At 38.2% G+C, this 26,200-nt stretch overlaps 1 protein-coding gene across 9 annotated transcripts in view; it reads left to right on the top strand.

Moving 5' to 3' along the window:
• Positions 1 to 4,399: 4,399 nt before the first annotated feature.
• The window catches only part of LCORL (ligand dependent nuclear receptor corepressor like), a 163,301-nt gene continuing 141,500 nt past the window's right edge, over positions 4,400 to 26,200 (top strand). For all 9 annotated transcript variants that reach the window (XM_045550440.1, XM_045550438.1, XM_045550437.1 and 6 more), the window contains exon 1: positions 4,400 to 4,723. In XM_045550440.1, the coding sequence (XP_045406396.1) occupies positions 4,576 to 4,723 (148 nt within the window). In that variant the 5' untranslated portion in view covers positions 4,400 to 4,575. The remainder of the gene's footprint in view (positions 4,724 to 26,200) is intronic.

Genomic DNA, 26,200 nt, shown 5'->3' with positions numbered 1-26,200 from the left:
ATTTGTTCATACCTTTCTGTATCCATGCCATTTGTTAGCCTCTTCTCACTCAGACTTTAGATTTGGCCATGTGATTTACTTTGGCCAGAGGGATAGTAGCAAGCAAATATGATGTGCAAAGACTTGAAAAGCACTTGCACATTAGTATTTACCCCTTCTTGTGGTTCACAAGCTGCCACTGTGTAAATTAGCTCTAGCTAGCTTCCGGACAATGAGACACATGGCTCAGTCATTCCCATTACACCAGCAAACAGGGAGCCAAACTCTACACCAGAGTGAAGCCATCCTAGATCATGCAGCTTCCAGCATTAGCAATCCCAGCCAAGATCTGCAGAGCCTCATAAGCAGAACAGCCCACCTGACATGTAAACTTGACAGTAATAACAAATGGTTGTTCTTTAAGCAACTACATTACGGATTGGCTTGTTATACATCAATAAATAACTGATACAACATGTATAGGAAGTAGATAGCAGAGTGAAAACATCTTTCCAAAAAACATTAACATTTTCATTTCATATACCTGTTGTCATATCAAAATCCTTTGTGAGTAATTGGACTATCAGTTCAGGAGAAATCTTGGATATGACCCTCTTTCTATCTTTGACTTGATAAATATCCCAAACATTTATCAAATCATTTAATAAATATTAGTTACCAACTGAGGGCCTGGTCCAGCACGAGAAGCTTAGAGTGCAATGATTAACAGCTAGACTTCTATTTTTATGTTCATTGGGATAATTGTAATATACTCTGTGATACTTGGTGTGGAAAATTCCTTGCTCTTCTAAGTGAAGCTGAATTCCAAAGTTAACTCCATTTGCATATTTCATCACATCTGTCCTTAATCTTTCCCTTCTAGAAATTCTAGAGGTGTGATATTCATTAGCTCTGTTCATATCTCTATTTCTCCTTCTTTTGGAGACCATGGTAACATTGTACTTTTCCAAATGTGATAGACTAGAAAAGTGGCCACAAATTATTTCTTTCCTTCTGTCCGAACCTCTTTGTCTCGTGACTCCCAGATCCTTCTATTAAGAGGTAGAATCTATTTCCCCGTATTGACTCTGTTTGGCCATGTGACTTGCTTTAGCCTTTGGAACTGGAGCAAATGTGACTCAAGCTGAGACTTGAAGAGTGCTTGTGCACCAGGGCTTGCTCTCTTGCTGCTCTTTGGAATTCTGTGTCTGTCACCATGTAAACAAGCTAGGGCTAGGTTCTTGATGATGAGGGATGCCTGGCCTGATGGCTCTGTTGTCCCAGCTGACCGTCAGTGAACCCTCAGAAACAGAGCTGCCTTGCTTACAGGCAGCTGACCACAAACACCTACGTGAGCCCAGTCGAGGCCAGCAGAAATGGCCAGCTGAGCCTAGCTCGTCATTCCACAGAATCACGAGCTAAATAAACAGTTGACGTTTTAAGCTATTAAGTTTTTTGGGGGGGTTGTTATGCCTGCAAAGCTATCTAATATATCACTCCTTTGAAGTTAGTCATGGGCATATAATTTGTTCCATCCATTGAAATGTGTCACTTCTGGCAGAAGCCATTAAGAAAGAGACTTGATTCAGCATCATCTTTCTCTTGTCATGGTGACTGGGGATTTTCCAGATGGCAGAGCTCCCTAAGTCTTGGTCCCTGAATGGACATGGAATAGTTCTTCCCATCTTTCCCCACACTGACCTTTGGAGAACAGATAGTATAGTGAGAAAGGAATCTTTGTATTAAATCACTGAGATTTGGGGTTTACTGGCTTTTGGGTTTGTTACTGAAGCATAACGTAGCCCATTCTGACTAACAGAAAATCTAAAATATGTGCCTTTAACTTAGAGGCTCAGTGGGTGGTGGCAGAGAAATTGTTGTTATAGGCTGCAAAGTTAGTGAGACTGTGGTAAAATATTTGCTAAAACTGTTAATGTGTGTCTCCCATTCTTCCCCTTTTTAATAGCAATGTTTGCCATGTGCTATGGCTTGAATTTTTCCTCCAAAAAGCACATGATGTCATTATTGTGGGAGTGGGTTCCTTATAGCAGGAGCAGGCTCTTTGCATTTCCACCATGGAATAACATAGCAAGAAGGCCCTTGCTAGATGCCCGCACCTTGATCTTGGACTTTCCAAGCATCCAGAACTGTGAGAAATAAGTGTCTGTTCTTTATAAATTACCCAGTCTGTGGTATTCTGTTATAGCAGCACAAAATGGACTAAGCCACCGTGGTTATTTTGTCCCTGTTCCACCAATATATGTTGAGTATGTGTGCATGTGTGTGATTAGGGAGGGTAGATACCGTTCCTTTTTAGGTCTTCATAACAAGAGAAGCTTTATCTAGTTCTAATATAGAGACTACCAAGCATCACCCATAGATGCTGGAGTTTTTGAGAGTAATGCCATTACGGAATAGAACTCTGGATTGTTTCACTTTGTGATGAGTGAATGTATTTTGTCACACAAGTAAAGTGAATTGTAAATTGGTGACTAGAAGGATGCATCACAGTAATCCTTGGTGTTATTCACTAATAAATTCTGGTTATCTTCCTTCTGGGCAAATACTAGCATTACACTTCCTTGCCCCCCTGAAGATAGATATACTGTATAATTGGCTTTGGTCAGTGAAATGTGAGAACTGACTTGTACCACTTTTAGTAAGAACCAGTTTTCTATTCTTTATCTTCCTTTTGTCTACCATGCAATGGGAGAAGTTCCAGAGAGTCTGCCCTCCCTAAGCCACCTCACCTAAGTTTGGTGAGAACCACATGGAATGAAGCTGCCTCCTCCTCCAGAGATGAACATGTAGATAAGGAGGAAACAAAACTTGTTTTAAACCACTGTGATTTTTTGAATCCTTTGTTACTTCACCATAGTTTGTGCCATCCTAACTAATGTAAATTACTATAAAAGAGATCAGGAAAGCTACAAATGTCAAGCATCTTGTCAATTACAATAATGAGGGGAATTGGTAACTGAAACCATCCACTGATAATTCCAAAAGCATGTTCACTAGTGATTTCACCTGCTCTCCAATTGCGACCATTCTAGAAAAGGTGGTTATGAGATTTCAAACTTCTTTATTTTTAATTTATGAAGGTGTAAAGTTACATCTTCACTGCTGAGGTAATGATGAACAATGAAATACTTTCTTATGGGGGGAGAAAGAAAGAAGGTGGACAAGGATAAGCTACAAAATAGGGAAGGTGGTACTAATCTAAAAATGTATAAGCTTCCAGTAAGAATTAAAACATATTTCCCACAGACTTGTGAATAAATTCACCGTAATACACGGTACTTCTCAGTAAACTTTGGGTGGCTTAGCTTTGATTTGATACACTGCTGATACATAGAAACAAACGCACAGTCACTCTGGTGCAAAAGTAAAAACTGTAATCGGAGTCGATATTTAATCAAAAGAGTCCTCTCTCTCTGAAGAAGTTATTTTTTGTAGCACAGCGTAGACTTCATTCTATAACATTTGTAAAGCGCTTAATCCCGTGTCACGCGCTGTACTGGGGGCTGGAGAGTGAAAGATGTCACGGTATAGAAGTCTCAGCGGGTCTCTGCCCTCCAGGAGTTTACCTTTTGTGAAGCATAAAAAAATTTCCCGTCTGCAGTTTTCAGCCAGCTACACTAAATCCCCCGTAAATAATTTTCGGTGAAAAGACCCGCATCTTTTCCCTAATTCTTGCAAATATTCTTCCTTTCCGAGATCTCTTCGCCTTGGAAGCCGAAGTCACTTCGGGATCTCTCTCTGGACATTTGGTAGTTACTTCAGACGCAGCCGAATGACCCGCTTGCCCTTTAAACTGTAGAGTGGCATGATGACAGTGACCCCAAAAAGTTTCCAGCACTTAAAACACAAAGCTTAGCCTGAATCCGCAGGGGTCCGGCAACTCTTGCGGCTTCCACTACCCTTCCGCTGCGGAGCCTAAAGAAGCTAGAGCAGCCGGGCCAGACCAGGCAACGCTGGCAGCGCACGGTCCTGGGCGCAAGGAGTGGGAGGATTAGAGCACAGGCAGCCCAGCGCCGAGAAATCGAAGGCCAGTCCGCTAGCCGAAGTATGCGAGTCGGAACGGTGAGTGGCCCTCTCTGCCGGACTACAGTGACCGGCATGCACAGCGCCAAGGCGTCAGGCTCGGCTTCGGGGCCTTGGCGCAATGGAGCTTGGGAAGTGAAGTCTCTGGACCGTCTCAGTCCCATCGCGAAGGCAGAAGGGAGGCGTTGCTAGTCGGCACGCCGGTTCCTGGCGGGGCTTCGGGGCTCCTGCTCCCACTCAGGGTTTTCGCGGGCGGCGGGAGCAGTATGGCTCGCCTAAGTAAACTCCGGTGGGAGGGGGCGGAGGGGCGTGGCTGGGGAGGCGGGGTCAGCGGAAGCGGCAGGTTGCTTCCTTCTCCTCCGACTCCCTCCCCGCCTCTCCCAGAGGGAGCGGTGGGAGAGGGAGGGAAGGGCAGAGGGAAGGTAGTGACACGTGTCAATCAACCCCCCCCTGGGGGGGGCGCGCGCTCCGGGGCTCGCGCTGAGGGCTCGCGCCCCTGCCTCGTGCCTGCGCCGCTCGTATGTAAATGAGGGCGCGTGACGCGGGACGCAGATGGACAAGGGAAGAGAGAGAATGGCCGCCGCCGCCGCTGCTGCCGCCGCCGCCGCCGCTCAGTGCCGGAGCCCTCGGTGCGCGGCGGAGAGGAGAGGATTCCGGCGGGAACTCGACTCTTGGCGCCACCGTCTCATGCACTGTGTAGGTAAGAGAGACGCGGGCCGGGGCCCCGGGCTCCGCGCGGCGACGGCTGCCGCAGCCCGAGGAGTTTGTGGCTGTGGGTTTAGTTGAATCTCCCGTTCGGGTCAGTTCAATGGGGGAGCGAGCTGGGAGCGGCGGCGGCTCCGGCGCTCGCCTTTTGTCTTGGGGGCTCCTCGGCCGGCGCGGTCCGCCCTCCTCCGCCTTCTCAGCTCTTGGGCTCCCCAGGAACTGTTAGTTCGGACCCGCCCGCCGAGCCCGGGGGAAAGCCGTTCGCTCGCGCTCTCCCCGAAACTACTGGGCACCGGTCGCCGCCCGCCGTCCTCCCTGACAGGGGGGAGAAAGCGGCCCGGCGGGTCGGCGCCCGGGCAGAGGGGAGCCGGCGGACACGGCGGCGGGAGGAAGGCGGGCTGGTCCGCGCCCCCGCCGAGCGCACACACACCCCCTTCTCGCCGCCGGGGGCTGGGCCGGACGAAGCGGCGGAGTTCCCGGGGACCCGAAGCGAGAGACCCCCCCCCCGGGTGCTCGCGGGGCTGGGGCTGCGGGTGGGCCGGCGGGGGCAAGGGGCGGCGGGGGCGTCGCCCGAGGGGCGGGGGGCGCCCCACTCTGCCCTCTCGCGCTCCGCGGCGGCGGCGCGGTGTGTACCCCTTTAAGAAGGAGCCGCTCGAGCGCTGACGGTTGGGATTTGAAGTTCTTCCTCCCTCTTTGGAAGTCTGGACGGATGGGGGGTGTTGCCATGGCAGCGGCACCCTTCCACCCCTCACCCCTTCCTTGCGGACGCCCCGACGACTCTGGTCCTTCTTCACTGTCATGTGATGGACTCTTCCCTGCACACGCACGCATCGCCCTCCCCGCCTCCTATTCCCGTTCAACTGCAGCCCCGTCCTCTCTTTTGGTGGGCTCTGAATCGTTTTGCTTCAAACTTCTGGACTTGGGGCTCTCATTCTGTGGGTTTTTTAGGGTGTTGGGAGGTGGTGGGTGGTGGGACTCCCCACTTTGCTGAAGTCGCTTTTTTTTTTCCCCCTGAGTGAGACGTGTGCATGGAGCTGTTACCCAGCAGGTTAGTTTAGTGGGTTTAGAGGGGCTAACACGGGTTATGGAGATGGGGCGTATTATGGGTGTTTGTCTTAGAAGGGGGTTATGGGTGGGAGTGTAGGGAAGGAGGTAGGAAGGTTGTATTGTGTGAGGAGTGGATAGTGACAACAGCTTGCTTTACTGTCGAGTGAATCTTGGCATTTGGAGTTGGGGAGTAACCTTAGTGCCTTAAGAAAACAGCTCCCTTACCTTATTTGCATCTGTTCTTGCGCCACCTCGCGCCCCTTCCCCTCAACCCCCAGATTTGTTTGGTTAATGCCTTGTGATCTTTCCTTTTCTCATTAGTGGGAAGGAAATCGTAGTAGGTTAAACTACTACAACTTCAGTTAAGAAATGTGCACTGCAGAATGCGATGAATATGGGAACATGTACAAGAAAAAGGTTGCTTTGATTAGGGGCATTTAAGTGATGTTTAAGCAATTTACTGTTTTTGTTTTGCCCTTATAAAATGTATTTTGGTCTTCTCTAAGGAAAGGTTTTGGGAAATAGCTTTAGTCAAGTAGTCATAAGTAGATTTTAGTTCGTAAAGTGTAAAAAACTCCTCACGGTTTTCTTTATATAATTTTTCAAAAAGCTAAATGTTGTTGTGCTTCTAATATACAAAATGGGACCGTTTTTATAATTGCTAACATAAAGATCTTTTCTACTGAAAACGAATTTAGAAATTGCCGAGTGCATTCAGGCAGAATCAGGTAGGTTGCATTGCTCACGATGTTACCAGTGTTAAGTTTTGTCAAAGCACACGGTGATTTGAAGATGTCTTTTGTCAGTTTTTATGTTTTAGAATATTTTGGGTTTTTTTTTTCTTGTCTTCTTGCTTATTTAGATACTTTAAGTATGGCTTTTCATCACAAAAATATATGTACTTTTGAAAAATAGTCAAATTTTAATTAAATGAAACACAAAATCAGATTTGATGGAAAAGGGAACTAGAATATCTTTTCAGCTTACGTACTTGGATACTCAAGTAGCATTAAAAGACATTGAAAATTGAGTTATGTCTAATACAATCTTTATGTTACACTTTTAATGTAATGTATAAGTATATTGTACCGTATGTGAAAAGAAATTTTTTCCCTGAGTTCTAACTGTATTTGAGAATTGTTTCCCACAATCCCAGTCCTAGTCAGGAGTCCTACTGAGACCCATCTCATGCTTTGTTTATGTCATTGTTATTTTTAAATAATAAAATCCTTTTGAACAAAGTGTCCACTTGTTGATTGGACTTTTTCAATTCAATATCCTAGGAGTGAAGTACTTTTTTTTTTTTTCTTTTGAGACAGTTGCAGTCTGTCGCCAGGCTACAGGCTAGAGTGCCGTGGAGTCATCACAGCTTACCACAACCTCAAACTCCTGAGCTCAAGTGATCCTCCTGCCTTAGCCCTCTGAGTTGCCAGGACTACAAGCATGTGCCTGGCTAATTTTTTTCTATTTTTGGTAGAGACAGGGTCTTGCTTTTGCTCAGGCTGGCCTGGAACTCTTGACCTCAAGCTATCCTTCTGCCTTGGCCTCCCAGAATGCTAGAATTACAGCCTTGAGCCACTGCGCCTGGCCTTGAAGTACTTATTTATAGCATGAATTGGGACGAAATGTAGTTTGTGTAATTATTTTAAGTTACCTTTTGCTGTTAATGTTTATGGTCATTGGTTTGTAAACATATTTACAAAAAAGCCATATTCTTTTCACTTTGCATATGTATACCTTTGTAAAGATATATACACATACATAGATATATTTAGTATATGTGTATTGAATATTCAGTGCTTTTATTGCTTAAAATCATTTTTATAAATAATATCCTTGTTGTTTGGGGGGAAGAAAATGACTCAGAAGTCTTATTTTTAAGTGAGAGGTGGAAATTGTAGACAGTATATCATGGTTGTGCAGCAAATTAGTATTGATCCCCTAGTGGAGGTTTGAATCTCAGTTCTTAATTAACTCTTTAAAGTAATCTGATTCATTTTATAACATATAATATTCTAATTTTATGAGGAGAAAGTTAGTTGTCATGACTACTTGTAGTTAGCTGAAACGCTAAAATGTTTAACTCTTTATATAGAAAGAGATATTTACCTTCCTCTAATTGTAACACTCATCTCTTTACCTTAGATTTTTGACTACTCTTCTGATTCATTCTTGGTTTTTTCCTTTTAATTGAAGGGTTGTCCTACAAGCCCTTTGTCCCAATAATAGCTCTATTTACAATGTGATACTTTTTATAATTCTGCTGTTTTCTATAATTATCCTATACTGTGCTATAGTTTTCGGTATGCTCATGTAACAAATGTTTGGGTACTTACTGGATGTAGTAAAGAGTATCCTAGTTCTCATTACGATATTGAGCAATAACAGATGAGATATAGTCCTGAATCTTATGAAATATATGATTAGTATTTGATAAATCATAACATTAAAAACAGGAAAGCCTAGACTAAAAGAAATGCATTAGTACAGTGTAAAACATTATTAGGACTTGTATAAACTGTTAGAATATTTGATTGGGAAGATAAGCCAATTTAAAAAAAATTTATTTTGATAATACTTCAGTCTTACAAATTGGAAGAATAGTACATGGAACTCCTATATATCCTTACCACATTCACCAATTGTTTTACATTTTGCTGTATTTGTTCATCATTCTTGCTCTATATCCATGTGTTTATTTTTTTTTAACAATTTGAGACATCATACTTCTTTATCCCGAAATTCTTCAGTATTTCCTAAAAACAAGAACATTGTCTTACCTAATTACAGTGTAGTTATTAAAACTAGAAGATTTAATGCTAATGTAATACTATTACCTAATTTATAATTTATATTCAAATTTTGGTTTTTTGTCTATTTTCTCTATAAGCTACCCTGCTGCACTCTGGGATCCTCTCCAGGATCATGCATTGCATTTGGTCATCATGTCTCCTTAGTGTCTTTAATTGGGAACACTTCTCAGCCTTTCTTTGTATTTCTTGACCTTGACAATTTTTAAAAGTACAGGGCAGCTATTTTGTAAAATGTACCTCAATTTGAATTTGTCTGTTGTTTTCTCATGATTAGATTGGTTATGCATTTTGGCAGGAATACCAGTGAAGAGATGTTCTATCCTTCTCAGTACATCATATCTTGAGATTCATAATGTTGTTTGTCCCAGTGTTGGTGATGTTAACTGTGAAAATTTGGTTAAGATGGTATTATTCATATTTCTTCCCAAAAGTTATTTTTTATCCCTTTGTTATTAATATGCAATTTGTGGAAAAATAATTTGAGGAATAGTATATTTACATAGTCTCATCAAAATTTTACCCACAAGTTTTAGCATCCATTGATGATTTTCTAACTTCATTCCTTCTGTAATTATTAGTTGACATTCTGTTGTAAAACAGTCTTTTCTATCTCCATTTATTGATTTAGTCAGTACTTTTTATCAGTATGAACTCATGGATTCTTATTTTATTCAATAGTTAAATCCATTACTGTCATTATTTTGATTCTCAAATTGTCCCAAGTTTTGCCAATGGGAGCCTCATCAATCTGTGTCCAGTATTTTTCTGCCATACCAAGATAATTCCAGGTTCATCTTGTATTTTACCTGTCCCAGCTCTGGCATCAGCTGTTTCTCCAAGGTGGCCTCCATTCTTCTGAGTGGAAAATAGATATAAACAAAACAATCTAAGCACTAGGTTTCAGGACTGTTTTTAAATTCTATTTTTCTGATACAGAATCTGATAATCGTGTAATTGTTTTGTCTAAGGTTACAGCAGCAAAACAAAATGATAAAGATTAGGGTAGAATCATTCTATGAACTCCACTGTCTTTCCTATGTAACAGTGTTGTCCAGTAGAAATGAAATGGAATCCAAATACACAATTTTGAATCTTCCAGTGGACACATTAAAAAAGCATATTTTATTTAACCCAGTCTATTCAAAATATTATTGTTTTAACATTAATCCATATAGAAATTAATGGTTAGTTTACATTTTTTAATATTAAGTTTTCAAAATTAGGTATTTTGTACTTGTAGCACATCTCTATTTGGATTAGCCACATTTTAGGTGCTTAATAGCCACATGTGGCAAATGGCTACCACGTTGGACAGTTCAGTTCTATACTTGTAGTGGCTTCAGCCAACTCTTGATTACCGTGATATCACTTACTTAAAATCTGTTGACAGTAACCAAAGCTATAGCTTATTTCATGTTTCCTCACATCTTTTAATTCAATAGTATAGAACAGTGAATAAGAATATAGGCTCTTGAGCTATACTACTTTTGTTTGAATCCTAGTGTTACCACTTACTAGTATAGGTAAGTTGCTTACCTCTTTATAGTTCATTTCCTTTATCTGTAAATTAGAGATAATTGGGTTGTTTGTAATTGTATTAATATATGTTGACATTAATATGTGTTTCCATATAGCGAGGTATTCATTAATGTTAGCTATTATTGATTTACATAGGTTATTAGTAGCTTTGTTTTTACTAGTAGATTCTTTCTGGTGGTAATGCTGATGAACAATAAAAAGATCATGGGACATGTTAGAGGAAAAGAGAGTAAGGGCTCGAATGAGCTGTATTCTAGGGCCATAAAACTCTAGAGTTTTAGAATCATAGAGTATCACTTAGTCTAATCTGGCTTTTTGTATTTGAGAAGACCAGAAGGCATTTGGTACCTTCCTGCATTCTAAGGAATCTTTTGGCTATGTGGTAACTGAATACAAGAACTTAGTTTTAGTTCGTTGAAAAAAATCAGTATCCTGTTAGATCTTCTTAAAACTACGCTTTGTTGGTATCTACTCTCTCTTTTAGTCTTCTTTTTAACCAACTTGATACTTCTTTCTGGCTGCTTCTTACCTCCTGCTCTTTTATCTTACTATTAACTTCTACCTCATCTTGTCACTGTTACCATGTAAATCCCAAAAGAGTAGATTTACTTAGAAATCTGGATTGCTGGGACTGGTATACATGGGTCAACTACCCAAAAACTTTGTACAACTAACTGTTTTTTCAAGCGCTAGCAAATATGTTTTCCATTTTAAAAGGTGAAAATTGTGGCACCATCTAATAATGTGCATTGGACAAATGGAATCTATGATGCTGATGAGTAGTTGGATGGTTAACATATCCATGTTTCTGTGTAAAATAGGCATATTGATGAATTTTGCATACAAATTTTGAAATTTCTCTGTACTCTTGGATCATTTTATACTTGGAAGGCTAAAATTTTGCCATCTTTAGGACCTAGCAGTGTGTAAATTTTATATTTTGTAGATGTTAGATATGGGTTACAGATCAGTCTTAACATGTCATAGCCTCGTTTCTGGGTAGTGCTGTCTCTTTGTGCTTCCTTGGCTGGCTACATGTGTGCGTGCACCTCTTCCTGATCAGCTGTGCACATGAGAAATTTTTGTTGTGTGTCCCCCACGTTCCTCTAACTTGTTTTATTTCCAACCTTGGTCTTCAGTCTTCTACCATGGTGCAATCTTGTGGGGAGCAACAAGGATATGAAAATTTTTTTTCTTCATTAGTAAGTCTTATCTTTGCATTATAATATCCTATATTTTGTGGGAGTGGAGTTGGTATCTTTTCTTTTTGAATAATACTCCTTCTTTTTGATATATATGGCTAACATTCATGGCAGATAGATAACAGAGCACTAAGGTCATAGGTCCAAAATTTTGGAGACCTGCTTAATTTTATTAGAGCCCATACTTAAGTTCTGAATCTATAATCAAGTAATCCTTTCAAGAGTTTTTATTCAGAACAGAATCTAGATAAGAGAATGTGAATGGGCTCAGACCAACCTACTTCTTCCCTACATGGCATTAACAAAATAATGCCATCTTTGTATTTGAAGAATAGTACTTTGTTCTTAATTAAAGCTAAATAAAAATTTTGTTTTGAGAATTTTTTGTGTTTGCTAGAAAATAAAGCAGAATGAGGAATTACTTTTCTGTATCTCATCTCCTTTCCTTTTGTGTAGTTTTCCTTTAATTGAAATCCCTATCCTGCTTGCTTGTGTTTGCTTATTTTCCTTCTTCTTTTTTATTTATTTATATCTTTTACCTTAATCTGTTGCCAAGCTATTATTACTTTCTTTACTGTATCTCATGGATTGTTTTTCTGATGCAGTAGGCACTTGGGCAGATTCAAACAAGATTCTGGTTCATATCAGTGTCTGCATTGCTGGTTTTACTGTCTTGTCTAATTTATAACCTACAGTAAGTCATTGTTTGAAATATCTGCTTTGATTTCATAGTTTACAAAGCAGTAGTAGCTCCCATTTGTCTTTTTTTCCCCATCAAGTAAAATCTCCTGACCATGTTGGTCATAGTTTAGCAGCCTGCTGCTTCTCTGTTTGTCTAGTTTCTTCTTTTGACAACCCAACCTTTTCATCTGCTTTTATTCTTTTTTATACACGTTGCCCCAAATTCTTCATCTTTTTAGTCCTATCTTCTATCCTGCATCCTAAGTCACCTTTAAAATTTACCTGCAACCTAGAGTCTTTTTCAAAGCATTTATTGAAAAACAAATTTGAGAACTTTTTCCATTTATTGAGGTTGGCCAGTTCTTTTCTGATGGGTATTTGCAAGGTGTGTACATAAGAAGTAACTTTGTCCATTAGTTCTCATATGTAAGTAATGAACTGTTTAGGGACAAAGGATAAGTCATCACAAGTGGTAGAAAGGGCTAAATGGAAAGACCATTCCTCTTATCCTCTGTCATTGTAACCTGAGGCACAAGTCATTTCACTTTTCACAGGTGGTGATCTATGAAACTGAGATAATATCTGTCCTAAAATGTTTGCTTTTTTAGTTTTTATGAAAGATGCTATAATATTTATGTTGTAATGATTTCTGGGCTGAAGGTATAAGTTAGGGAATTATCAGCATAAAGATGATATTTAAATCCGTGGAAATGGATGAGCTTATCTAGGGGTACAGGATGGTGTAACTAGAGGGGAGAAGAGGACTCAGTACCACACCTTAAGGAATCTTAACGTTCTTTGGGCAGAGGAAGAGGATCCATAGTGTAAGGCCACTGAAGTTGTACACAGAAAAGTAAGGCCATTGGCTGGGTAATAAAACTAAGGGAGAGTGGTATCACCAAATCCAAGAGGAGTGAAGAATGCTACATTAAAGAGGGATTGTTACATGTTGACTAGATGTCAAGAACCATGGAACAGGGAAGTATACATTGTTTTTGGCAACATGGAAGTTCTAGGTCAGGACTGGGAACCTGTGGCCTTCTAGGTCCTTAAGTGCGGCCTTTTGACTGAATCCAAATTTTGTGGAACAAATCCTTTTATTTTTATCAATACATTTTTGTTCACCTTTTATGTTTTTATTTTACGTTTAAAATGAACGTATTTAAAATGCCAAAGAATAAAATAAGTTTCAATGAAATAATCCTCCCAGATTAACCAGCACAATTAGAACATTAGTAAGCCATAATGGCTAAATTGATGACTCCTGTGCTCATGATTTAGTTCTAACTTCCCCTGCCCAACTGGCGCCACTACTGCATAAGGCTCGTTGACAAGAGTTTATGGGGGTCTAGAACACCAGTTTGTTATCAGCTTGTGACAGCGGTGTACTGTGTTTCTGTTTGAAATGGAATTTGTGAATAGTTGCACAGCTCGACAGTATTTTTTAATTCTGTCTGCTTAATAACCCGTCATGTCAAAGAAGACCAAGAGAATGCTAAAAGAAGAAACCAAATTTTTTAATGAGGATCGGGAATTGCAATATTATCTTGTTTCTGCCAAAGATAAGTTGATTTGCTTGCTTCGTGATACTGCAGTATCAACATTAAAGAAATTCAGTGCACATCAGCATTATAACACTCATAAGGACAACACATATTTTAAACTAGAGAGAGAGAGGCACAAAAGGTTGTATTGCAGAAATTAACAGATGAAAAACAAAGGCAAAGACAATTCTTTCAAGCAGCAGTAAGACCTGGAAATAATGCCAGTGAAGCAAGTTATAAAGTAGCTTATGTACCTGGGGAAAAGGGGAAGCCATTCACTGATGTAGAAATTGAGAAAGAATACATTGTCAAAGTTATAGGATGCTTAGACCCTGATAATGTTTCAGAGTACAAATCAACTGCCTCTTTCAAGGAGACCTATGACAGATGGGCAGCATGATTAGCCTTCACTTAACAGAACAACTTGATACAATACTTGAAAAGGAAAATATATATTATTCAGTTGCTTTGGATGGATCAACTGATACTACTGAGTTGGTGCAGGTTTTATACTTCATTTGGGTCATAACAGAAGATATTCTTTGGTAGGAAGAGTTACTTTAGGCCACTCTTGTAAGCAGAACATGGGGGATAGATATCATCAACAGCTTTCAAGGTAAGTGTCATGAAGTTGGACTGAATTTGGCAAATTTAGTGAGTGTGTGTCAGATGGTGCACCTTCCGTGACAGGAAAACATGAAGGGTTTATTGTACAGATAAAAAAAGTATTAACAGATCCAGATGCTCTCATTTCTTTTCATTGTATCTTGCATCAACAAAATCTCTGTGCTAAAGCTAATATTTTAAGTGACACTTTGCAACAAGTTATAAGTATTGCTAACTGTATTGGTGCAAATGCAACATAGCATGGTCAGTTTCATAGCATGCTAAAGTTGAATGGTGAGGTATTCAGTGTGGATTTGCCTTATTATTTAAAGTGCATTGGCTATAGCAGAGACAGGTGTTAACCAAAATGTTATCTCTGTGAGAACAGATAGTTAACTTTTATGAAGAACAGAATCAGCAATGTGAATTATTGAAAGAAGATTTCTGTAGGAATTCAGCATTTCTCTGTGATATCATGTCAAATCAAAATGACTTGAATATTTCTTTGCAAGGTAAAACTAAGTCTATATATGATATGTGGCAAAAAAATCCAAGCATTTTGAAAAAAACTTATCTTTTTTCAAAACAATTCTTCAAAAGGAAATTTCGGATGGACATTTTTCCCCATTTAGCAAAGGTCATTGATGAGCAGGATGATATATGCAAATCATTTGAAGAATACACAGCAGTTATAGACCTATTAATTGGAGAATACTGTGAAAGCTTCACTGACTTTGAGAATCATGACATCACACTCAAATTAATTAACATTTCTGCCTCACCTAGTTGATATCACCAAGGCACCTAAAGAACTACAGATAGAATTGATTGAGCTCTCAGTAGTTGACATTTTAAAATCATTGTTTTATGCCAAGAAAGATCCAATTGAAATATGGAAAAATGCAGTAGAATACCCATACTTTTGGCAACATGCTCTAAAAATGCTTTCTTGCTTTTCACCCACTTATTGCTGCACATCTACATTCTCCTACCTAACCAAATCAAGATGCCCTTAAGGTCACAAATGACTGATACCCATCTAGAGGATCAACTGAAATTGCAAACCTCCATGCTGCAACCAAATATTCAAATGCTTTCCAACAAAAAGCAGACACAACAAAGTCATTAAAATGTTAGTTAACTTTAAAATTAACAAATAGTTTTTATTTTTTGAAATTATTAACTACATAGTAGTTACATTTTTATAAAATGATGTACATTTTTAAGTGTATCTAATTGAAGTTTCTTGAATGCGGCCTTATTTGATTACATCTAAATTAATACGGCCTTCCAACATGAAAAGTTTCCCCACCCCTATTCTAGGTGACCTTGACTGGATAAATTTCAACAGAGCGATGGAGATGGGAGCCATATTGTAATAGGTTAGAAAATAATGAAGGTATATGCAAGTGGAGATAACATTTCTAGTAAACTGCTACTCATTTAAGAGCTATGTTTTGAGGAAGCACAAATAAATGGAGCACTAACTGGAGGCATCTGGGGTCTGGGGATGTTTGTTTTTTAGATGGGAGACACCGTTTACAATACTAAGTAACATGGGGAATACTTTTTTGAATCAGTGATATCCATGATTCTTTCATATGTGAATTTAATTAAGCTGAGAGCTGATAGCAAAATATTGAGACAGATATATTAGATAAAGAAATAGGTTAGGCTTGGTTTGAGTGTCTAAATATGAACTCTAAATTGATCATTTTTTCTTCAAAAAATGGTTTCCTAATCATGTTAATCACTAACACATGGTATGTGTGGCATTGATACATTATACATTTTAAAGGAATGATTTTTTTTCCCAATTAATTTACCGTTGTCAGTCAATCATCAAATATCTTGAGTCCTACTTTGTGACAGTTAATTAGGGTATAATTCTATGTTTTTTCCTTACTGGCTTCTAAACTGGAAATAGACTTAGAAATCAGGAATCAAAATTGTTAGCTTTTTTAATGGTAAGGCTACATTGAAGAACATGACTTGGAACTGGACCAAAATGAGACATTGGACTTCCTTAACTCCCCTAACCCCCTGAATTGAATTTAACAACCTATCCAGGACAGTATAGCTGAAGCTCCAGGCCTCTTCTAAAATACAAGTAAGCTTTAGTCCAATGAGTTTACCATTCAATTTTCTCATTGGTAGTAGTGAGCAGGAGCCTTGGCCATTAATGAAAAATGACTTTTAAAACATTAATCCATCCCACTAGGGACAACTATGAGGGTGTAGCCAATGTTAATTATTCCTCCTTCCTTTGGGAGGACTGACTAAGGGCTAAAGAGCAGAAACTTCTTCCGAAGTACTTACCCCAAGACTGTGAAAAGTGTTTGTGGGAGTTCTATTTTATGGGACAGGCAGGAACTGTGGGTTGGGTCAGAAAGCTTACTGTTTACACAAGGAATCGGGTTTCGACCTTACTTCTAAAGAGCTCAAAATGATCAGGGATATTAAGTATTAGACTTGGTATAATATAATGGAAAGATAGAAGAGGAAGCAATTAATTTTGACTTGAAGGTTTCGAAATGACTAGCCTTCAAAGGATTGAGTGAAAGCAGGGATTGGCAAACTTTTTCTGTAAAGGGCCAGATAGTAAATATTTTAGGCTTTTAGAGCCACCTGGTCTCTATTGCAACTATTCACCCCTGTGTTGTAGTGCAAACGAAATACATAAATGAACGAGCATGGTTGTGTTGCAATAAAAATTTATGTCTAAAAATAGGTGGATTTGGCCTGCAAGTCATAGTTTGCTGACCCCTGAGTTAGAGGATGCAGCAGGAAAGTAGGGTGGAGGGAACAGGCAGAGGACTAGTATAAGCAAAGATAAATAAGTCTAAATAATGATATATTCTGAAAATATTCAACATTATAGGGTCATTGGAGTATAGGGTGGGAGTAAGAAGTAGGACTTGAAGTATAAATTATGGTCTCTATAAGGAGGAATTATGAGCCTTTGAAGCTTTTTATTTTTTTTAAATGGGTAATAAGCATGATCAGATAAGTCAGCTTATTTTCATTTGGAACATCTGTTGTTGGTTCAGGTTTAAGGGTTTTTTTGTTTGCAATAAGTTTAAGAAGCTCAAATTAAAGCAGCCCTTTTAAGTCAAAACTGGGAAAATGAGCAGTCTTTGCTACAGTATATTAAGACATTAGATTGCTGAAATACTGTCAAATAGCATCCTTCTTTTCTCCCTGGGCTCTGAACAACTTGAGAAATAAAACAAGGAGAAAGATGCAAGCCAAAATATCCTCTATTACTGATACAGGCCAGATTTGAGGAATAGCTTTGTGGGAGAGTCAGGTGGTCTGGGATTGGCCAATTTATCCATCCAGTCCTAGGCACTCTAGAGAAGCATAGCAGAATATGAGTCTTTGCAAGTATGTTCTTCTTTGATAGCTCATTCTCAAGGACAAGAGGAACAAAACTGAGCTTTGTCTGCTCAGTTCTTCATTCCAAAATCATCATCAGGTAAGTCAACTTTACTTACCTAGGAGTGAAAAGAGATTGTGCTTCTGAAACATCCTTTCTCATAGAATCCAGGAGCAAGGAAAAAGTCTTATGCCTCTAACAATCAGGGTTAATTTTTGCAGGGTTGTATCTGGGGATAAGTATACTGGAAACTATACAATCATTATTGTACTGAAAACAAGTCAAACTTACATGTTCTGGATATGTTAAAAAAAATACTTAATTTTAGTGTTTGGAAGAGTTAGCTATATTTTTTAAACTCTCAAAGTAAAATTAGTAGGTTTTTTTTTTTTTCTTTTTTAAACTCCCTGGATTTTCTGTAGGTCTATGTAAGATACTTACGTAAAGTGCATGTTTGGCTAGAAAAGAAAGACAAGGCTTCCTTATGTATCATAATTTTCAAATGACTTTTTAAATTTAGAAGGAATTAGTATAAAAGAATAGAGTACTGTTTCTTTAAGTGGAAAAAAATGTGTATTTTGACAAATACATTATTCTTTTAATTAGCTCAAATTATAGGTGCTTATATAGTTTATTCGCTGGTATCTCCTTTTTCAAAATATCATCAGTTGCTCTTCAATGTCTTTTTCCTTTTTCTTTTCTGAACAATTCAGTACTAAAATTATTAAGTGGAACCAAACAAAGGTAGAGTTATCCATACTGGACAGGATGTGTGGGAGGCAGAGCCACGTTCTGCAGGAGGAGCGGGATGTCAGAGCCTGACAAGGTGAAGAGAGCATCCATGTGGGTTGATGGAGTTGGAAGGGGTGAGAAACATGTCTGCATAGAAGGGTATGCCAACACAGGATGTCAGAGTGCAAGCGGGTATGGTATCTGTGAAGGAGAGTGTCCTGGTGTGGCGGAGAGTCGGGTGGTTGAGCAAGGGGTGTCCAGACTGGAACAGGATCAGAGGATGAGGAGGGCATCTATTTGGGATGGGAAGTGACCCTGCATGAGCTTTCAGGGCCCCACAGATAGCAGGGGGTATTGGGATGTCTGCGTAGGATTGCAGTCTGGTGAGGGCGTATTGAGGCTCAGATGGGATGAGAAGAGAGTTCATGCATGAAGGTATCTGAGTGCAAGGCATCAGAGCCTGGTGGGGGGGCAGGGAGGCATCTTAGTGGAGGGTCAGCACGATAAGGGATGTTAGAGCCTGATTAGGGTAGGGAGGATGTTTTTGTAGGAGGGGTACTAGGCATGAGGGATATAGGGGCCTGAACAGAATGAGGAGATTTTACACATGGGGTAGGGGTGTTGGGTCCAAGAGGGGTGAGGAAAGGTTATCTATGCGGGGAAGAGGAGACAGCTATGATGAGAGATTGGTTACATACTGGGAGATTGATCAAAATAAATAGATATTAAAGGTAGTGGGAGCCAGGCTTCTTATTGTCTGAGAAGGGAATTACAAATACGGAAGTAGGGAAAATTAGAATGCTGTCTGTAGTGTTGGATTGGAAATGAAGTATTGGTGTAAACTTGTGGTTTTCATTATATATAGGTATAGAAATATAGAAGTATTAATAAATGTGTGTGTAGGTATATACGCACAGCGTACTGGTCACTGAGAAAGGGCTTAAGAGCAGTGATACCCCAATAGCAGTGAGCATAATGTGTCCTTGTTAATTTTCTGATGTTAATGGTTGTTTTGTAAGAAAATGCCTTTATAAGGAAATACTTATTAAAGAATTCAAGAGTGATGGGACATTATGTGGACCATTTATTCTCAAATGGTTGGAAAATAAAAGTTTTTCTTACTATATTTAAAAAGTTTTCTATAAGTTCAAGATTGTTACCAAAAAAAAGTGTTTAAAAGCAATTTCATTCCTCTACAAATTATGTTCTTGTGAATTAATGACTTTCAGCCCTTAAAAGTACATAATTAATAATATATAAATTGTCTTACAAGTTTTTTGGCACCAAGAATTGCTCTTTGAAATAATGATAGCTAATATTTATTGAGTTCTTACCATGTCTTAGGTATATGCTAAGTTTTTATGTGTATTATCATGTTTAATTTTCATGTATAAAATAGTAAAATTTTTATCTTCATTTTACAGATGAGGAAACTGAGGCTTAATGACTTGCCCAAGACTTTTCCACTTAGTAAATATGAAGGTAGAATTCACATCCAGGTCTATATTTCTATCTTAACCATTATACCAGGTCAAACGTGGTTAAAAAATTAGCAAGTCTTACCCTTCCTGGTCAGATTGTTTCATTTAAAAGTTTAGTAAAGCTGTTCTCATTTTATTTTAGAACCTTGAATTTCAGGGGTGGGGGTAAAGTATCCTGGATTTAGGTCTCCTTGGCCTTTTCTTCCTGCCCTGGAGTTAGAACAGGGGCTTATGTATTTGAATGCACATTAACAAAGTTAAGGATTCCCTTGAAATGGGTTAATCAGAGAATAATATCCCCAAATTTCTTTCTTGCTCTTACAATTGAAAATGGGTGGTGGTGAGAACGTGGAGTTAGTGGGACAAGGTTGTTCCACAGTAGATTGCTAATGTTAAGTTTTAGTGTGGATATAAAATTACGTTCTATCCCAATTCTAAGAATGATGAGCATCACCTTTTCATCTCTTTGGAACTTTCCTCAAAAATGGCAAATGATCAAATAAAATACAGTCAGATTGTGAATTTTTTAAAATATTGTCGTAAGGGATTTTGTCCTTATTTTGATATTTAGTTGGGATTGAATTGGTAGTTTTGTTAGTTTTTAAGCAGTAGCATTCACAGAAATGCTACTTTCCACATTCCATTCAGTGTAAGAGTTCTCTTTTATACCCACCCTATGCAAACCCTGATTACTCTTTCTTTGTAGAAGATCAAAAGCTTTCCTAGAAGATGTGGGCAGAATTTTTAAAAATCATTATGGAAATTTTTCAAATATGGGCAGAAATAGGAGAAAGCATAGTGAATCTCTGTTTCCGTGACCCAACTTTAATGATATAGCAAATTCTGGCCCAATTTTTAATGTAAAAATTATCAATCAAAACCAAACATTTTATACATTGGTTGTCTAATGTACTATATATAATTCATTCCGTGTTCTAATGTGAGTCAACCGAGATTACACATTTTCTTGCAGTTGTGAATTTACACCAGAATGGTAAAAAGTATTATCATGATGTCTATACTGTTGCTTTTAGCTTGATGTTGACTATTTTTGGTTTAGTTATAAACCAAAAAAGTTGAATGCTAGACCCTAGAAGCTGGGGCGGGGGAAGAGGGTCATAATGAAAGCAGCTTGTTTATGTTCTGTAGTTTGAATAGCTCTGAAACCAGTAAGAAGAAATCGTTGCTTATATCTGGGGTCTATCTGTCTGACATTTTATATTCATCTAGTAAACCAAAGAAGGTATCACTTACTAATAGATTCATTGCTTATGCTGAACAGCAGTTCATTGTTTTTCAAGCTTGTAGAGCCACCAAATTAACAGTGTTGTAGCTAATGTGTAGAAATTCCTCAGAGCATTCATTTTATTTGGTTGTTGTTGAAATAACAATAACTTAATAAAAATATTTTCATACTAGTGTTAAATATTTGTTGGCAATGGTGATAATTTGGTATTTATGTTTTGGATGTTCATTAAAGATCCACACCAAATTAATTTATGCCTTGGAAAATCTGAATTTTGGGAGATACAAATAGAGATATTTTATATGCGTGTGTGTGTGTGTATGTGTGTGTATATGTATATATATATAGATGTGTGTATAGGTCTATATCTACACACACCTGCATAATTTGTAGTTGGTAACAATTATGATGATTCTGGAAGACTTTAAAAAAAGTTTTTAGTTTTGTTTTGTTTTGTTTTGTTTTTTTTTTTTTTTTTGAGACAGAGTCTCGCTTTGTTGCCTGGGCTAGAGTGAGTGACATGGCATCAGCCTAGCTCACAGCAACCTCAAACTCCTGGGCTTAAGCGATCCTACTGCCTCAGCCTCCCGAGTAGCTGGGACTACAGGCATGCGCCACCATGCCCGGCTAATTTTTTCTATATAGATTTTTAGCTGTCCAAATCATTTCTTTCTATTTTTTTTGGTAGAGACGGGGTCTTACTCTTGCTCAGGCTGGTCTCGAACTCCTGACCTCAAGCGATCCACCCGCCTCGGCCTTCCAGAGTGCTAGGATTACAGGCGTGAGCCACCACGCCCGGCCTTTAGTTTCGTTTTAACAAACAGTTTTTTTTTTTTTTTTTTTTTTTTTTTGAGACAGAGTCTCACTCTGTTGCCCGGGCTAGAGTGAGTGCCGTGGCGTCAGCCTAGCTCACAGCAAACTCAAACTCCTGGGCTCAAGCAATCCTCCTGCCTCAGCCTCCCGAGTAGCTGGAACTACAGGCATGTGCCACCATGCCTGGCTAATTTTTTTTCTATATGTATTTTTTTTTTAGCTGTCCATATAATTTCTTTCTGTTTTTAGTAGAGACGGGGTCTCGCTCTTGCTCAGGCTGGTCTCGAACTCCTGAGCTCAAACAATCCGCCGGCCTCGGCCTCCCAGAGTGCTAGGATTACAGGCGTGAGCCACCGCGCCCGGCCAACAAACAGTTTTTGAAAAGAATGTCCTGTTGCCATTTATGTAGAGTTAAAATTATATAGAAAGTATTACATTGTGATGTTGTAGTAAATTGTGATTTTTGGAGTTTATACATTATGTTCATATTGTAGGTGTCGCTTGTTAACTATGTAACTCTGAGAAAATTATAAGCTATTCTCTCAAAAATTGTTACATACTGATTTTCAAATCAGTCCCTTTCTGATTCTTCCTTTCTCTATATATTGGACCTTGCTCTGCAAGATTGTTGATAGCCCCTTTCTTCTTGATATCTTTTCTGTTTTTAAGCTTCACATCTTTTTTTCATTGGATAATTTCCCTAAACTCAAATGTGTTCATATTACTCCATGTGTAAAAATCTCCATTGGTTGCCAATAACCTTAGGATAAATTCTTAAATTCATAATATGATTTAGAAAGCTCAACATAACCTGCTCCCTGTATACTGCTTTAGCCTTTGTTTCTCATGCTACCTTGAGCACCACCATCAAACAATATAGTAATAGTAGCATAGTAATAATAGCAGCTAACATTTAATGACTACCTGTTAATAACATATACCAGATATGAGCTTTACATGTATTATGTCCTTTAATCCTCACAATGATCTTGAATATACATATTGTTTTTAGCATTTTACAGAGCCATGCTGAACTCTTTGAATCCTCAAGCACTGTGCATCTGGGCTTTTGCATATTTATTTTCTCTTTCTAGATTACAATAGCTGCTGTTCCATTGCTGTTTTTGTAAACATGTTTTGTTTTTTAAAATGTAACTACGTAGAAAAAAGTATCAGATGACTAAACTTTCACCTTACTAAACAAAGTAAACATGCTATTGTAACTACCACCATATCAAGAAATAGAACTTCCCAGAAGTCCCCTTATATCCCCACCCAATTACTAATTCCCCCCCTCCCCCAACCAGAAATGTGAATAGTATTCTGACTTCTTAACACAATAGGTTATTTTTGCCTGTTTTGGGGAACTTTCTTTAAATGGGATTATATACTATGCATTCTTTTGTGTTTATTCTTTAACGCAAAGAAGTTATTTTGTTTATGTGGTTCATTCATGTGGTTGCCTATAGATATAGCTTATTCATTTTCAGTGCTCTATAATATTCTAATATATAAATGTAATATTCATCTATTCTTTTAAAGGGTATTTGGTTTTTTCCAGTTTATTACAAACAATAAAGTAAACATTTTTGTACATTATACATTCTTAATTTTGGTTCAACTCCTGGAATATTTTAAAACTTTATTGTAGCTGAGTAGATTTCACTTTTTCCAGGAATCCTTTTTTTAGCCTCTCTAGATTCGGGATTTGTACCCTTTGTGCACTGATATCACTCTCTCCTCTGTCATAAACATTTATGCTATTTTGTGTTAATAATCGCTTGCTTTTTCTCATCAAGTTCAAAGAGAAAGGGTGCATGTATATGTGCATGTGTGCATGTGGGCAAAGAAAAGTTATATTTTCTCCTGCCTTATCTTCCTGGCACCTGCTGAGTACTTAACAATTGTTGAGTGAATGAGTTTTCAATACATTCGCTCTTTCTATGCTAAAAAGTTAGCATAAATGTAAATCTAATGGAAATTGGGTAATAAACTTTCTATGCCTTTGTTCTGTTTGATTAGATGTGCAGAATTAACCTTAAAATGGGTTATTATCAAATTATGTAAAAAATTTTTAATGTGGCAGGCATCTGTGTTGTCCCTTTCGTACATTCATTCTACCACATAGCTATTTTATAAAGTATTTTTAGACATTTTCTTTATAATTCATGGCACATTTAACAACCTTATTTGTGACATGTTTAATATTTGTCCTTCAGGGGTGGTCTTGAGTTTTGGAAATTGCCAAAAGACATTTGGAACCAAGGCTGGGGAATTTTATGAATGAGAAACTATGTCAAAAGTGAGTTGAGATTTTAAGAAACTTTGACTCTCCTCCCCTACCTCCCACCCAGTGTGGCCTTAAAAACACTTTCTTTTTACAGAATTAAGTCACTGAATTTAGGTAAAGTTAAGTCATGGAGATAAGCCAGAGTGTATAGTATATTGTGCTTTTGAGTTTCATATGCCTTGAAAACTAATTACTCTTTCAAGTTACTTATCTTGTATAGTGATGTACCACATAAGAACATTTGGGTCACTGATGGACTGCATATACAATGGTGGTCCCATAAGCTATAATAGAGTTGAAAAATTCCTGCTACATAGTGACATCTTAGCCATCATAATGTTGTAGCATGATGCATCACTCATGTGTTTGTGGTGATGCTAGTGTAAACAGACCTACTGTCCTGTCAGTCATATAAAAGTCTAGCACATACAAGTATGTATAGTACATAATACTTGATGCTAATAAATGATTATGTTACTGGTTTAGGCATTACTATACTATACTCTTTATCATTATTTTAGAGTGTACTTCTACTTACTTTTTTAAAAAAGTTAACTGTAAAAGAAGCTCAGGCAGGTCATTCAGGAGGTATTCCAGAAGAGGGTATTGTTATATCATAGGAGATGATGACTCCATGCATGTTAGTGCCCCTGCAGTCCTTCCAGCGGAACAAGATGTGGAGGTGGAAGATAGTGATACTGAAGATCTGGACCCTGTGTAGACCTAGTTGTTAGTGTGTGTGCTTGTGTCTTAGTTTTTACAAAAAGTTAAAAAAAAATTAAAACTAGGAAAAAGTTTATAAACTAAGAATATTTAAAAAAATATTTTTGTACAGCTGTACGATGTGCTTGTGTTTTCAGCTACATCTTAAAAAAGTTTAAGATAATTAAAAGTTTATAAAGTAAAAGAGTTAAAGTACACTAAGGTTAATTATTGAAAAAGAAAACTTTTTAAAAAATAAAATTAGTGTCGCCTAAGCACGTAGTGTTTATAGTCTACAGTAACATGCAGTAATGTCCTAGGCTTTCACATTCACTCACCACTCACTCACTGACTCACCCAGAGCAACTTCCAGTCCTGCAAGCTCCATGCATGGTAAGTGCCCTCTACAGGTGTACCATTTTTTATCTTTTATTCTGTATTTTTACTATACCTTTTCTGTGTTTAGGTATGTTTAGATATGCAAACCTTACCATTGTTACAGTTGCCTACAGTATTCATATGATAACATGCTGTGTAGGTTTGTAGCCTAGGAGCAATAGTCTATACCATATAGCCTAAGTGTGCAGTATGCCATACTATCTAGGTTTATGTAAGTATACTCTATGATGTTCACACAATGAAAAAGTCATCTAACAACACATTTCTCAGAATGTATCCCATTGTTTATATGGAATGCATGACTGTAATCTGTATTATTTCTTTAATTTGTATGCATATTTTTACATTTTTAGCCCTATTTGTCCTGAATTTGTCTTCTCTGAAATTAAATTTTCCATCTGTTTTAACCATCATGTCCATTACTAACGCTTCTCCCTCACCTCAATTAAATAATAATGGTAGTGTACCTTTTACCATCTTTGTTCTACTTTCTCTTAGGCTTTAGCTCTTTTATTCTTGCTCATCTCAGACGTTGTATGTAATGTTTATTGATCTTGTCTACTTCTTTGTCTCTTTCCCACTAAACTATAAGTCTAAGGCAGTTATTTATTAGGAGCTCTAAAAATGTTTTCTTAGATATATGAAGACTTCCTTTGTTACCTGTTTTAATGTTCTCTAAAGCAAATTGTCATTTGGTACAGATGCTCATTTTTACATTAGTCATCTTTGTTATTATTAAAAACTGTTCTCCTTTATTGAAAAAGCATTACGTTAAGTATAGATGGTCCTTCCCTCTTGTCAGCCAAATCCTCTATCAGCCATAAAATTCAACTACATTTATTAGGTGTATTACTATCACTGTCACAGCAATACAGAGGCAGTAATATTGTTCTCTTTGTCAAGGAGCTAAAAGTCTCCCAAAAGTCTTAAGTTGTAAATCAAAATAGAATGTGAATATGTTTGGAGAGTGTGGTGTTGGTAACAATGAATTCTGACAA

The sequence above is a fragment of the Lemur catta genome, chromosome 4, assembly GCF_020740605.2.
Source record: "Lemur catta isolate mLemCat1 chromosome 4, mLemCat1.pri, whole genome shotgun sequence".
NCBI classification, from domain to species: Eukaryota; Metazoa; Chordata; class Mammalia; order Primates; family Lemuridae; genus Lemur; species Lemur catta.
Note: the sequence above shows the minus strand (reverse complement) of the source record. Positions and strands in the feature narration are given on the sequence as shown.